General features: G+C 43.5%; 1 protein-coding gene across 3 annotated transcripts in view; it reads right to left on the reverse strand.

Annotated features, from left to right (window-relative positions):
• The window catches only part of Foxo3 (forkhead box O3), a 120,416-nt gene that overhangs the window by 14,026 nt on the left and 90,908 nt on the right, over positions 1-15,482 (reverse strand). For 2 of the 3 annotated variants that reach the window (XM_046430385.1, XM_058575202.1), the window contains one exon: positions 3,626-5,061. In XM_046430385.1, coding sequence (XP_046286341.1) covers positions 3,661-5,061 — 1,401 coding nt within the window. In that variant the 3' untranslated portion in view covers positions 3,626-3,660. Of the gene's footprint in view, positions 1-3,625; positions 5,062-6,823; positions 6,890-15,482 lie in introns of all 3 variants that reach the window. The other variant, XM_058575196.1, reaches the window with a different exon arrangement.

The following is a 15,482-nucleotide window of genomic DNA, read 5'->3' on the forward strand; positions in this document are numbered from 1 at the left end:
CAGCCTAGGTATACATTCCAAATGATCTCTGCACTAGTATGCCAGTGTTTGTTTATAGTTTCACATCATCACACTAGAGCCACTTCACAGAATGTTAGGTCTCACATTTAAAATGACATATTATCTGCACCTTTAAAACCCCACAATTCTGTCCTAGACGAGAAACCTAATATTCTAAGAGATTTATTGGTGATGTGGTCAGTGGCAGAAACAGGAAGAGAACTATTCCTCCCCTCTCTGCATGGGCTTCTCCTGGTATATATTTTCCAATCTTTATCATAAGGCTGTTTAAACATAAGACTGAGAACTGGGGTTGTATCTCAGTGGTAGAACACTTGCCTCGCACTTGCCTGGAACAGCTATCTGTGTCACTGGGTTGGATCCTCAGCACCACATAAAAATAAAGAAAGAAAGATACTCTCCATTTACAACTAAAAAAATATTAAGAAACACAACATAAGACTGAATTCTGAGTGGCTTCCTAATAGTTCTCCCAATGCCAAAAGACGAAGATGAAGGAAAGAGCTTGTGAATTTCAGCATCTTCCGACATCAAAAGTAGGGTGAAGCTGAAGCTGCTCTCCCTCTTCAAGAAGGCACTTGTCAAACTCAAGAGGGCTTGCCAGAAGCTGCCACCACACCAGCTCACGGCCACCTCTGCTGCCAGCGTATGTGCACCAAGCCCAAACAGTACCTGAGGGAAGACAGTGTCCTGTACACCACAGTAGCTGTCACTTGCAAAAAGGTGTGACTGTTTTTAAGAGAGACTATATAGGCCAAAGGATTTTACACATGGTCTAAAGTGAATGACACGTGTGAAATTCCCAGCCCCCAGAGGAACATCTCCCTCCAATTCTCCAGCAATATGTCAACCGGACAGAGCTGCTCCATTAACACCACAAGAAGGCTCCCAACTGGGGCCAAATGACCTTCTGCTAGTGAGCCAGAAGCCAGTCTGGAGAGAGGAAGAGTGGGGAGAGGAATGGAGAGGAGAGAAGGGGAGGGGGAGAGGGTCAGAGAGGAAGAGCGGGAGAGAGAAAAACCAAAAAGCTCTTGAGAAACTAGAGTGCGTAACTCCAGAAAAGTGAGGTCTGAGATTCTGCCCTCAGGCCTGTTTTCTGAAGCCTAGAGCGTCTTCAATAAGTGATCACCACAAGTTAAGCTTAAAAGTAAAACACACACACACACAACACTGCAGGCCCCAGGTGCCCCTGGCTGTTGAGACAAACAATTTGTTCCAAGGCAAAATGGAAACTCTACACTCCTAAACCATCTCCCAAGCCACCTCCCTCATAGCCATTCCTGTATTTAGGATGTTTCTTCTCTAGCCCTGTGGACATACTGAAGTATTTAATTTATAAAAAATTTGGCAACTTTTCATTTTTAACTGAAGAAGTATCTTCTCAAATCACCCCCCCCCCCCAGAATGTTCTGAGGAAAAAGTGATTACATGTTCCATGAGGAAATAATAGTAAATGCATTATCCCCAAAGGAACTTACTATGGAAATCATAGTTCATCAAATAAATACTAAAAAAATATATTTAAATTTCCCTCAAAAGATTTTTGTACACTCCTTAAAGGGAACTCTACACTTGAACAATGAGAATTTTTTTTTTTGTAAAACATCATCTAGTGTGATGATGTGAAACTATAAAGAAACAGTGGCATCTTTTAAGAGACAAAAATTTATGGTGTATTTTTCTTCTGAACTTATTCTTTCCAATGAAGTGGTCTCCTCACAACTACAGCCAAATCAGAACTTTTGTGTGTCTTTAGAAGCCACAATCACATTTCTCTTCTTAAAGGAAGACAAAGCATGATTCTTCCAAAAGCCAAATATCTAAACTGCTCCACCAGCCTAGGTTCTGGTACAATACTGACCAGGCGGGTATGCAAGTACTGTCACCCTCTTTAGCTTCGTTACAGTCCTTTTATCAGCTCAAAGGCTATTAAATGACAAGAACAGATGTCTGGGTTCCAGGAGGGGCCTGCTCATGCCTGGGAATGCTGCGAGGCTTCACAAGGCTCTTGACATTCCGCTTTTGACAGTGACTGTGGGCTTCAGTGAGCTCACCATAGGAGACCCTGTAATTCCCTCACCACGGCAGAGGGTCAAACAAGTCTGGGTTTTTATGGCTTTGAGTTCCTTTACTCTTTCACACTATTTAAAGAAGGGGATAAACAGCTTGCCGAGATTGAAATTTAAAAAAAAAGAAGAAAACAGGGAGCTGGAGTGTAGAGCCGAACGCTTCAACGTGGGTGTGTCCGGGGTGCAAACCTATGGCAGAAGCCCCCAGCCCCTTTCGTTTCAAGAGAAGAGTTCCAGGGCAGGCTTGTCTACTATTTCAGTCCAGAGGACCTAGAGAAAATTAGGAAGAACTACTATGGCTCAAGTCATTTAAGAAATATGGTTTCTGGGTCCAGCTGCTTGATTCTGGGCAAGGTACTTAAAAGCCTCTGGGTTCTTTCTTGCTCGTGTGTTGTTGAACTAATCATACTGTACACATTTTAAACCACTGCAGTCTTACAAAGGGTTTTCATACACTTTTGTGCATCTGATTCTTGTGATAATTCTATGAAGTAACAAGGGCCAGTAACTTCATTTTATAAAATGGGAAACTAAGGCTCAAAGACTAAGTGACAAGACCACAACAGCAGCCAGAAAACTGTGGAAGTGGGGCTGAGCCCTCAACTCCTGACTCCACTCAGATACTATTTTTTTTATAAATTTATTTTTGTTAATTTTTTTTCTGTGGTGCTGAGGATCAAACCCAGGGCCTCACATGTGTGAGGTAAATACTCTACCCCCGAGCCCCAGCCCCAGCCCTTCACTCAGATGCTCTTCTTAACCACTTCACACTGCCTGATCTTTCTGGTTACAACAGCATTAAAATGCCATCATTAAAAAATCTCTCTCACCATTCACAGCCCATTCACCCTGACATCACATGTAGGTTGGGCAACAGGAAGTATATGGTAAGTGCTCCCTTGTATAACAACTTGTGCTTTCAACTTAATTCTTTTGCTTTTTTAAATACTTAGATCCTGAATGCTAATAAAGATTCCTAGTACTATGGTGAGGAATAATCTAACAGGTCTTGCTCCTGGTGGAAATACTCACATATATGAGAAAGTCCAGAAATATACATTCTATTGTTAAATTAGAAGTCACTGCAAATTGTGGCTTAACTGGAAAAAAAAATAAAGAGAGAAAGAAACTATAACACCTAAAGATTGACAGAGGCAGTGTTGGACTTCAGCCCTTCTAAGAAAGCTACTTGGCCTAAGCTTTCCCTTCAACCCCTTTCCTGTTCTCATCTATCCACCTGTCATGTTGGGGGACCTGTGTCACAGCTCTGGGAGGACGGTGGAATACAAAGAAGAATGAGATCTCTAAATGTCTGTGCTGTGTGTGTTCTTTTTACTGGCAAAAAAGTTCCTGAGCTGCCACCAAACTGTGAGGAAAGAAACCTGAAAGCCCAATCTGACTTGCACGAAAATCACCAAGGTGAACTGGCTGGAAGCCATGTGACTGTACATCACGGCTCCATGATCCTCCACGTGAAGTTCAAAGTAAAGAGAAGACAGGATCCCTTTGCCCCCACCTAGTGACTGGGCACTGACCTGCTTTGCCCACTTCCCCTTTCCTCAGTGATCCTTCAGCCCGGCACCCAGCTCTGAGATGAGGCCTGCTTAGCACCAGTGAAGTTCCCCACGTTCAAACCAACAACGTTCTGTGTGGAGATGAGGGAATCAAAGTTAAAATCCAACCCATCAGCATCCATGAGTTCACTACGGATGATGGACTCCATGTCACATTCCAAGCTCCCATTGAACATGTCCAGGTCCAAGTCGCTGGGGAACTTCTCATGGCCCATGACAGGAAGGTTTGCACTAGTTGAGTACAAGGAGGAGCCTGAGAGAGAGTCCGAGAGGGTTTGCATAGACTGGCTGACGGGAGACTGCTGCTGGTGTTTGGCTGACCCAAGGCTGCTCGAGTCACTCAAGCCCATGTTGCTGATGGAATTCGACAAGGCACGGCTGCCACCGAGAGCGCCCTGGGTTTGGTGCTGGTGGTGGAGCAAGTTCTGATTGACCAAACTCCCCTGGTTAGGCTGGGCGGCGAAGGACATCATTGGGTCATTGCGAAGCATCACGTTGCGACGGGAGTTCTGGGCGGACACAGCGGTGCTGGCCTGAGACATCAAAGGGTCCGACTGGGTCATCATGACATCGCTGTGGCTGAGTGAGTCTGAAGTGAGCAAGTCTTGGAGTGTCTGGTTGCCATAGTGTGACATGGAAGAAAAGGTGGCTGGCTTGTTCTCTTGGATGGTCTGCATGGGAGACTGGCGCAGGGAGTTCAGAGATGACGGTCCGAACACCGTGCTATTATAGGAGCTGGTTGGAGAGCCCAGGCCGGAGCCCTTGGCGGTGTAGGGGAAGCTAGAGCTCCGCTGCATGAGCCCCCCGGTGGGTGATGGCTGGGACGATGGGAGTGTGATGTTATCCAGCAGGTCGTCCATGAGGTTGTCAGCCAGCCCGTCATTCAGATTCATGGTGCCCGCCATGTCAGTCAGCCGAGGCAGCTCCACAGTGCATGGCTTGCTCACAGAGGGTGACAGGCTGGCTGAGCTGCTGTAGAGCATGGGGGAGAGCGGCGCGTCATCGTCCTGGACGTCATCCAACTCTGTGCTTGCTAGGATGGGTGACAGGCGGCCGCTGACTGTGCTGGCATTGGAATTGGTGCGTGAGCGGAAGTCTGTCCATGCATCCAGCTCATCACTGCTGCGTGATGTGGGGCTGCCAGGCCACTTGGAGAGCTGGGAAGGACTGTCGTCTGCTGACTCTGGGGCAGCCTGCAGGGCTGCCTTCTTCTTGGCTGCACGGCCACGGCTCTTGGTGTACTTGTTGCTGTTGTCCATGGAAACAGCCCGTCGACGGGGGGCCTTCCCACTCTTCCCTCCATCGGGGTTGATGATCCACCAAGAACTCTTGCCAGTCCCCTCATTCTGGACTCGCATGAACCGACTGTGCAGCGACAGGTTGTGCCGGATAGAGTTCTGCAGAGAGAGAAGGGAAAACGGAGAATATGAGTTGGAATGATCCCAAACAGAGCATGCAGGAAAAAATAGTTAACCAGAATCCTCTTTTTTTTAAGGTCTCCTTGATTTCAAAGGCAAAAAAAAAAAAAAGTCAAACATCTGCATGACCCTCCTTGACTTGGAATAAAATGACAACCTGTTAAATGTTAAATGGAAGGTATCAGATCTAGGAGGTGGGGAGAAATTTTCATATCCAGAAGATACTAGGAATGCATGAGTGCAATGACATTGTTTTCCTCAAATTCCTAAGTTTTATTGTCCTTTCTATAATTATATTTCCTATATTATAGTTCACACTTGTAATTTATTAGCAGTCCCTCCCTGCACTCTGCAACAAACCTCTCTGGCTTTCCAAGGGTCATTAATCACCTGGGTGGCCATTTTATTCTCTTAGGGTCCCCTCCTACACTAGTACAGAGGCAGCCTGCTTATTCTTAATTACCTCTGTGGAATAGAAATAGTATGAGTTGTTACCTACCCTTCCTATGACTCCACAGTTTCCCACCTTATTATATAACACCTGGCAGGCATAAGAATGGCAGAGCAGGATTTTCTAGGTTGATGAAAGAACTAGGCAAGTCTGCCTTCTAGAAGAATCCAAATAATTTATATAGACACTCTCCCCTCAATGCAGTGTGGGTTGAGCTCAGTAAGTTCCTCTCAAAGAGCACACTATGAAAAGGGGGAGGACAAGTTAACTGTACAGTGGAGGACCTGACAGATCTTGGCCAGGTGATTAAGGTCACCATCCATGGGGGCAAGGCATGTGTGCAGCACGTGCCCACCACGGGATGTGATAAAATGGCAATTTCTTTTGTGGTCTACCTTCCAAAACCCATAATCCCAGTTTAACCATGAGAAAAAAGACAAATCCCAATTAAGGAACAATTTACAAAGTGCCTGTTCAATACTCCTAAAAACTATCACATTTAAGAAGAACCTGAGGAGACATGACAGCTAAAGGTAATGTGGTATCCTAAAGGGGCTCCTGAAACAGAAAGAGGACATTAGGAAAAAATGAGAGAAATCTGATTAATGTACGGACTCCAGCCCTATCGATACTGGCTCATGAGCTGTGACTCATGGAACATCTATAACATCTATAAAATGTTAAGAATCGGGGAAACAGGATGTTGGGCATATGAGAATATCTTTGCAACTATTCTGTATAGCTAAAACTTTTCTAAAATAGAAGGTCTTTTTTTTTTTTTTTTTTAAAGTAGGGCAAACACCTTCAAAACCCTAATGACTGCACCCATCTTAAAAGAATCTTCATCCTGGCTTAGTGGATACACCCAGTTAACAGGGGTGACCCAGATTCAGTCCTATCTCTGCCATTGACCAACCATGTGACCCTGAATAAATCATTTAATCCGTCTGCAAAAACTGCAGTTCACCATCTTCGTATGGCCCCAATAATATCCCAGCACCCTCCCTGCCAGGGATGATGTAATGATGACAGCTGATAATATACTTCAGAAGCCATTCACACTATGAAGTCAGGGTGTTCTTGCTGCTCTTATGAAGCATGTAGCTCATGGCTTGAGCAGTCTCATGTGTGGTTAAAAAAAGAGGAGTTGATGATATTCTCCACATCTGGAACAGCACCTGCAAGCCAGATGAGTTTTTATTTGCAAGATAAAAGATATCACCTGAGACTATATATTAAATATGAACGATCCTAGGGCTGGGGATGTGGCTCAAGCGGTAGCGCGCTCACCTGGCAAGCGTGCGGCCCGGGTTCGATCCTCAGCACCACATACAAAGATGTTGTGTCTGCCGAAAACTAAAAAATAAATATTGAAAAATTCTCTCTTTCTTTAAAAAAAATATAGTTTTAAAAAAATATGAACGATCCTAAAAGTTACTTTTTAAAAAAAATTGGCAATCATCAACTGTATTTATACAGAAGATACAAATACATGTGTTCTACCAGAATGTTTTTAAAACACAGAAAGTCAAAGCAGGATTGTACCATAAGTAAATAACTCAAAATACTCAGAGTTTCCTACGTATGTTCCCATGCAAGAAGGGACTGCAGTTAGTTCAGACTGGACAATGAAAACTAACCACCATGGGTCACAAGTTGGCATTTCTACAATAGCCATCAGAATGCCCGAGAGAGAAAATGTGCAGCGTGCTGAGTATCTGAGGAAATAAATGTTGCCTAAGAGACAGTAGATCTTGCTCCCCTTTTACTCTTATGGTTTTTAAAAAGAATAATGGCTTCTCTACTAATGGTTCAGAAGTTGCATTTCTTTACAAGTAGAACAGTTTCTCTATGAAATGAGTATGAATCATACTCCTGACACATATGGTTTGAAAAGCAGGTGAATGAAAGATGGCTCCACTCCTGTACTCAGGTGACTCAATGTATTCAATAAAATGAAAACAAGCTTCCGGGTAAAAAAAGGAAAGGTCTGTGGCTGGGGGGCAGCCAAGTGGTCAGCTCCCTAATTACCCCTATCCGGGCAGCCCCCTTCACTCTAGATGCTGGGAAGAGTTCACACCAACACCCAGAATTAACAAGAAGGAGCAATCTCAAGTATCCAACTATCCTCTCATTCAAGCAACAATATTTTAAAAATGTATTTTAGTTTCACCAATTCCAAACCTACTGAGAAAAAGAATGAAACATTTTATAGAACTTCAAAATTCTCCATATGAATTTTCTGATGGCCATTTATTACTATGACTCTGAACTCCAACAACATATAATTTTATGCAATTACAAGCTACAACTGGTTGGATTTGGAGACAGACATTAAGCTTCTGTAAGGCATGTGGCAAAGGAGCTGGAACACCCACATGGAGGGCCAGAACCACAGGATGTCAGGGCAGGGAAGGACCATGAAGATCACCCACCAGTCCCTAATTGCAAGGGTAACAAATCGAGGACCTGCCAGATTATAGCATTGTCAGTTACAGAACTGTAGTATTTAGGTTCACTGTCCCTAAGGCTAATCGACCTGCAGTTAGCAAATCAGTGCCCTAATTTTACATATGAAGGCTCAGGCTAAGATACATTAAATAACATGACAGAAGGCCCCACAGCTAGTGCCTAAAGAACCCAAACGGAAATTAGGTTTCTCAACTCTAAGCCAGTGCTTCTTTACAACCCTTCCAAGGCCTACCACCAAATTATTTAGAAGTCACCATTTAAATCTATTTGTGCTAACAGTTTAAGAGAAACATCTAAAGAAACTAACATTTATGAAAGATTTACAAAAGCATACTTATTACAGTTTTATTTATTAAAGTTGGGAGTAATAATTTAGTGTTTTCCCACCAAAACATTATAGAGTCTGGCTGGGTGTGGTGCACAGTGTAATCTCAGTGGCTCAGGAAGCTACAGCAGGAGGATGGCAAGTTCAAAGTCAGCATCAGCAATTTAGCAACTTAGCGAGGCCCTGAGAAGCTTAGTGAGGTCCTGTCTCAAAATAAAAAATAAAAGGGGCTGGGGATGTGGCTCAATGGTTAAGAGCCCTTGGGTTCAATCTCCAGAACAAAAAAAAAGGACGTCAGTCTGCCTCTCAGCAGAGCAAACCAGAGAGTGCAAGCCGACTCTGTAGCACATGCTTGCCTCATTTCAGGCAGGCAGCCACCACTGTACTCTGGAGCAGGTGACAGGGCTCCCACAAACCAATGCCAACTCCCACCAGCCCCCACAGCAAAGCCCACCTTATTAAATGGGTGATCTGCTTCAGTGTCCAATCTTCGCTCAACTCTCTCTTTAGAGGTTTATTAGCAACAGAAAACATTCCCTGAGGCTTATTATCTAGAGAATGCTCAAGACAGGTTTTTCCAGATACATTACTGAGACAACACAAACAAAAACTGGGCCACCACCACACTCGGAGTCCCCTAGCACAGCAGCCATCTATTCACACAGGTTGGCTACCCATTCATTTACAAAATCCACAATCTGAAAGTGGGGCATTGACGAAGGCCAACAAACACACCTCACCTATCCATTTCTGGTTCAAATGCCCCACGCCGTGCCAAGGTCAGAAGCCAGATATATATTCCACTGTTTTGCTCAGAGTTCAGAATTCTAATTACTAGCTTCTCTGCCTAAGTTTTGGAGAGGCAGGAATAGGAATGTTAGGTACATAAATACAGGCAAAATGTCAATACTACAGCATTTCTCTACACCTTCCCTGATAAAGATATCATCTTGCTCTTACCTTTCATTAAGATTTCAAATGGTCCCTTCCACACCTTAACCCCAGGAAAACTGCCATCAAAAATAGTCTATGGTTTTCTATGAATTCATATTCCTTTCAATCAACCGGTCTAAACTTCTAAGATTTTCCATTAGTTCGAAGATTGGGAGATGAGTTAATGAAGGAAGATTTGATAGAACTAGAGCGATTTTTAAAAATCAGATCTAAATACATATTGTAAAACAGCCTATGAGGCAGACCAATGGTAATCTGCTAAAGAATTAGGGATGCGCTCTCCCTAGGGATGAGTTATCTATTACCCACCAAAACTCCTACTGCTACAGCTCAGCCCATTCTGTCTTGTTTATTTATTATTAAAGAAGCTACCTCAACCCCAAACCATGGGAATAGTTCTAGTTATTTAAAATACTACTTAGCTGGGTACAGTGGTACACACCTGTAATCCCAGCAACTCAGGAGGCTAAGGCAGGAGGATGGCAAGTTTGAGGCCAGCCTTAGCAACTTATGAGACCCTATCTCAAAAGACTGCGGCTATAGCTCAGTAGTAAAGTGCCCCTGGGTTCAATCTTCAATATATATATATATATATATATATATATATATATATATATATAAAATCCACTAATTAGAAATCCAGATTCTGATGACTTTCAAGAAAACAAATATCTCTAGAAAGCAATTTAAACTTCAAGGACAAATACACCCAATTTCCCCCAACTTGGACCCAAGGATTTATAGAACCTTTAAAGTAATTCTATCACTAAAGTAATTCTATCACAATGTGTCTAAAAAGAGAGAGCAGAGATAAAAATTTGATGGGGAGTATTCTTATGTCAATCTTCTACCAAGTGATTTATGCTGAAACAGCCCATCCACTGGGGTAGAAACCCATTAGGTTAATTAGTAACAACCGGCAAACCTGTGCACTCTATGACTGCGGCTGCAATTAGAGGCACAACCCTTCACTGAGGCATGGGCAGCAGGTGCACGGAGGCTGATGCGTGACGGAATTCACGTCTCAGTCATGCTGACTGCATTGTGTCGCCACTGCCTAGAGATTCCTTGCTTGGCCCACCTTGAAGCACTCAGCATAAAAATGACTGCACTTATCAGAATCTGGTAATTAGTTTTCTTGCTATGACAAACATTCGAGTTTTCTATTGCATGACACATTTATTGCAGAAGCTAAAGTGTCCATGCCCCCTACATATATTCAGTTGGTTATGAAAACAGATGGACCCAAAACAAGATAAAGTTAGGTTTCAAAGAGAAGCTGCCTGAAATGAAAGAGTATTCCACCAAAAATGTGCAAAGTGGCTAACTCAACATGCACAGTTCTAGAGGCCAAAGCAGGAAGACGGCATGATGTTGAAGACCTCGGGCTTTGATGTCATCCGTGTGTGTACGTGTGGCTCTGGCATTTGCCTGCAATCTGAACTTCAGTTGTCCCTTTGGAAAAGGGAAGATTAAAATGCTCTCTTCTAAGGCTGGGATCGCTGGGAAGATGAAGCGAACCGCTGCAGGCACACCCCTCTGCAGAGCGCCAGGCACAAAGACGCTCTCAGCTGCTGCAGATCCCACACATGGAAGCCGTGACGTCACAAACGTTCACTGACTGTTTTCCGAGCATCATCCACTTGAAGCCAAAAGGTGATAGGGTGGTTCCTTCCAAGAAAGGACTGTAAACTTTTTGAAGTATTTCAAAGGTACCGTGCCAGCTGGGATTAACTGGAAATTTCTTGACTGTTGCTACCCTACATCCGCTTCAGCCCCTTCCAAGCCATGTTTACCTTGTGGAGACTTGTCCACTAACCCAGACACCAGCTGCATGTGCTTCCCCTGGAACACAGAGAGGGTTTTGTCTGGAAGCAACATGTGGTATCAATTTATCTTTCTCAGCAACAAGAAATCTACTCACTTTAAAAATAAAAAAGGAGTTGTGTAATTTAACTCTTAAAAGACCCTGCTTAATTTTTTTTAATAGAAAAAATGAGAAAGGGGTGAGGGTTGTCTTTTTCTAGGCTGTCTGGAGAGCAACAAAATGACTTATGGCTGTCAACTCCAAAGCCAGGCTCACCACTTCCCCCCCTCCCCCAGGCAACTGCAGGTGTCTCCTGGTCTGCGAAGGGAATTCAAGGGGAAGGACTGCCTTTCAATGCAGGGCGCACCTGCTGTTTGAACAGGACCAGCATTGCAAGTATTTCTACTCACGTGTGGGCAATGACAACTCACAACAAGGGGCCAAACTCCTGGATTCTAAAACATGCACCTGCTGAACTACAGATGAAGGAGGTTTTGAGAACAGCCCGCTGGAAAGCACCAGTCACAGGGAGACTCGGAGATCTGTGTGCCAGAGAGCAAGGCAAAGACAGCTTCAAGCGAGGGCCTGGACAGGGGCCTTTGTTTTTGATGACTGGCAGTTCTCTGGACTAGGCCCTTGACTTCTCTTCAGTAGTAGCTCATCCTGGCTGCCCATTAGAAGCACCTGGGGAGACTTGAATCACTGACACCCCAATCCCAGAGTTTCTGGGTCAATTGGTGTGGTAAGGCCTGCACACAGATGCATTTTTACAGCTCCCCAGATGATTCTAAAGTGCAATTAAGGCTGAAAACCACTGGAAGATTCCTCTAACACTCCACAGACTGAGATGTGATTCCAACTTAGTGATACCCAGTCTTTTCCAGGTTTGAGGACATAGCTCAGTGATCAAGGTCCTGTGAGACCAACTTTCCATCACTGAGAATTGATAAGGGTAAGAACTGGGATCAGAAATTAAAGCTGTGATTATATGAGCAGAGTAAAGTGGAGAGTTAAAGCAACTGGTTCAGACAATTGAGATCCATATCTTTTTCTTTAAAAGTGATAAGGTCTAAGGAAGGACTGCCGACCTTTCACTGCCTTCTGGACAGCTGCCCGCTTTGATACAGGCTGAAGGAGGTGGCACTGAGTCAGTAATTGATCCTATGATTTTTCTCAGACATTGCTAGAGTCTTAATTCTGAGCTACCTACTCTCTTCCACTGGACCTTTTCTACTTTGGGATGTGTTCTTTAAAAGCAGATATAGACAGTAGGGTAGCATAAAGCAGACTTGAAATCAGAAAACTATTATTTCAGGGCTGGGGATGTAGCTCAGTAGTAGAGTGCCTGCCTAGCATGTATGAGGCCCTGGGTTCAATCCCCAGCAACATACACACCTACACAATTATTATTTCATATGCAATGCCGTCTATGGAGGCCAAAAATAAGCCTTCCACATTGAGAAGTGTAAACAAGCCTTAAAAGATTGCACAATCAACTCTGATATAAGAAGCTCCAGTCTAGCTCTACTCTTAAAGCTCTTAAAAGTTTAGATCATTAAGGAACTTTTTTTTTTTTTAAATGATGGTGTTCTAAAACAAATGTTGTTGGGAACTTGTCTGAGGATTAAATTTCCAGCTAAAATAAGATTTTCCTGTTAAATTTGCTGACAATAATTCTCTACTCACAGAGGTCTCCTTTGGACACCAGCATTTAAGTTTTCATGCAGTAAGCAAATGTGACAGGTTCTGGTCTCTCATTAGGAAGAATAAAATAACTACCTGGTGATCAGAATAACGAATCCATTTTCTATCCAAGCAATCCTAGCCTTCCCTAGGGAATAAATGACTGGGCAATTTATCCTGCCCCTCAGAGAAATCCTAAATGGGAAGTAAGTTCTTCTGAATAACATGGAAAGATGGAAACTACTCTATTGCAGACAGTTTTGTTGAGTTTTCCAGTGTGGATTTTATTTTCAACTTTTTTTTTTCCCCTCTCTCCACTTAGCAATCTTCTTTTCAAGCTCTTCCACAGCTGTTTCTACTCTTGGAGGGCAAGAGGGAACATTCCATTCCTCACAGCCAAACCTGCACTTCCGGCACACACAGAACCCTGGCAGCCATGCACCTCTGCCCACACCCACTTGCTGAAGCACCCTCCCCTGGCCCTAGGCCCTCCTCCTCCTGCTCCTTCTGCCCACAGACATAGGAAGCAGCAGCTATGCTCTTGCAGTCAATGACAAGACACTCCTCAGAAGGCAGCCTAAAACTGGAGAAATCTGCTCAGGTTCTCTCCTGATGTAACTGAATCTGTTTGCTCATCTCAGCAAACACATGCTCCTGGGATCCCCTTTTAAGACCATGCACAGCTAGCCATATATAGAGGAATTACAGAATAGTCTTGAAACTCTGCAAAGTAGAACAGAAAAGGTTTTATAACTCATTCACTTAGATTAAAAAAAAAAAAAGCCTGTACTTTTTTCCATTTTGAAAACTTGTGTGTGTGAAAATGGAGTGTGTGTGTGGGGGAAACAGGCTTACACACCCAGAAATTTCAGAACAAATCAGAGAATTTGGAATCATTTTCATAACATTAGAGCAGAGATCAGGGCAGGGAACTCAGTAAAACGTAATGCTGGGGGAAATGGAGAGGTAAAACCCAAAAGTAGCCCAGAATTCTCGGTGAAAGGAAATAAGAACCAAAGAACTCCAGGGCCACACCTGAATTCAACAGCTAGATTTCCTGGCCTTGAGGTGCAAACATAATACCACCCAGAAACACAGCATTAGTCCCAGTGTCTGGATTACTGTGCCAATTGAGGGGAAAGTGCTGAGAGTACAAAAGATGGAGGGATGGATTGATCCATCCATCCAACTATCCACCCATCACTGGCCTTGTTTTATAACATAAGGGAACAGAAGAAGTCTGTATTAAAAAAAAAAAAAAAAACAAAGTGAGCTTTCAAACCAGATACCAAATGAAACCATATCCCATGTCGCATATGACCTTAGCATTTTATAATGGCATTGGCACATAGTTGGTGTTTAAAATTTTCATTTAATCAATGAATTAGTGGGCAGGGGGTAGGAGCCACAAAATAGACCTGAATTGTACTCTGAAATGAGATGTGATAAGACACATGACCAATGTCCTTACTTGACTGAAGATGGAAGAAAGTTTCCACTATTAAGGCTGAAGTAGCATTTAGGTTCAAGTTGACAAGCCTCACCCTGGGTATCAAAACACAATAAAGGATAGGGCTGGGGTTGTGGCTCAGCGGCTGAGTGCTCACTCGCCTAGCACATGTGAGGCCCTGGGTTCTATCCTCAGCACTACATAAAAATGAAATAAGTAAAATAAAGGTACTGTGTCCAACTACAACTAAAAAATAAATATTAAAAAAAATGATATATTCTAACATGTAGGCTTAGGGTCCTCTATAATAAATAAGGGACGGTAAGAAGAGCAAAATGATAGTGTGCAGACTATTCAATGGAGCAGAAGATACTGGATCCATTCAGGATGAAGGGTTGACTCCCTGCCTAGCCAGGGATGTCACCCGGCCCTCATGCTTGGTAATGAGGCTGGCTCAGAGTCCTCAGAGGTACATTCAAAAACACATATAACACACCCTGTTTCCAAGTCTCCTCCAAGGAAGTACATAGGTAAGAAGGGAAGTCCAAAAGGGTCCATTTTGCCAGTAATACCATCTAGGAGGCTGAGGCAGGAGGAAGTTTTAGATCAGCCTCAGCAACTTCACAAGACCCTGTCTCAAAAGAAAAAATAAAAAGGGTTGGGTATGTGACTCAGTGGTTAAGCACCCTTGGGTTTAATCCCAGGCACAAAAAAAAAAAGTCCATTTCACTTGAAGAAAGTTAACATATCTGGACCACTGCTCTGTACCTGACAAATATGATCTTATTTCATTTTCTCCACAAGCCTGTTGGGAGGAAACTGAGCTGCAGAACGGTTAAGTGACTTGTCCAGTAGGTGGTGGTGCCAGAAATCAACCGCAAAGCTGAGACTGGCCCCGAAGTTCTCGCCATGGCACTGTGTGTTCCCCTCTGGAGTCAAACTGGTGTTGGTGGGACACCACTAAGAGGTGACCAAGAAACGTGACACTCCAAAGACTTCAAAATCTATGTGATCGAATTAAACATACTGCTCATGTTCCCTTGGGATTATGAAAGGTGAGAAAACAAGCCACGAAGCAGGATTTATTGGACCCAGAGCTGCCCATCTGCCAAAGCTATTTTTCTTTCTTTCTTTCTTTTCTTTTTTTTTTTTTTTTTTAAAGAAACAGCACCCTTTCCCCCTTAGACATTTCAAAAAAGGGACACTCCTGGCATCACCAACGCAGGAGGTGACCAACATGATTATAGCCATAGATGGC

Source organism: Marmota monax, unplaced genomic scaffold (assembly GCF_021218885.2).
Source record: "Marmota monax isolate L192 unplaced genomic scaffold, Marmota_monax_Labrador192_F-V1.1 WCK01_AAM20220418_F8-fsc00013, whole genome shotgun sequence".
NCBI classification, from domain to species: domain Eukaryota; kingdom Metazoa; phylum Chordata; class Mammalia; order Rodentia; family Sciuridae; genus Marmota; species Marmota monax.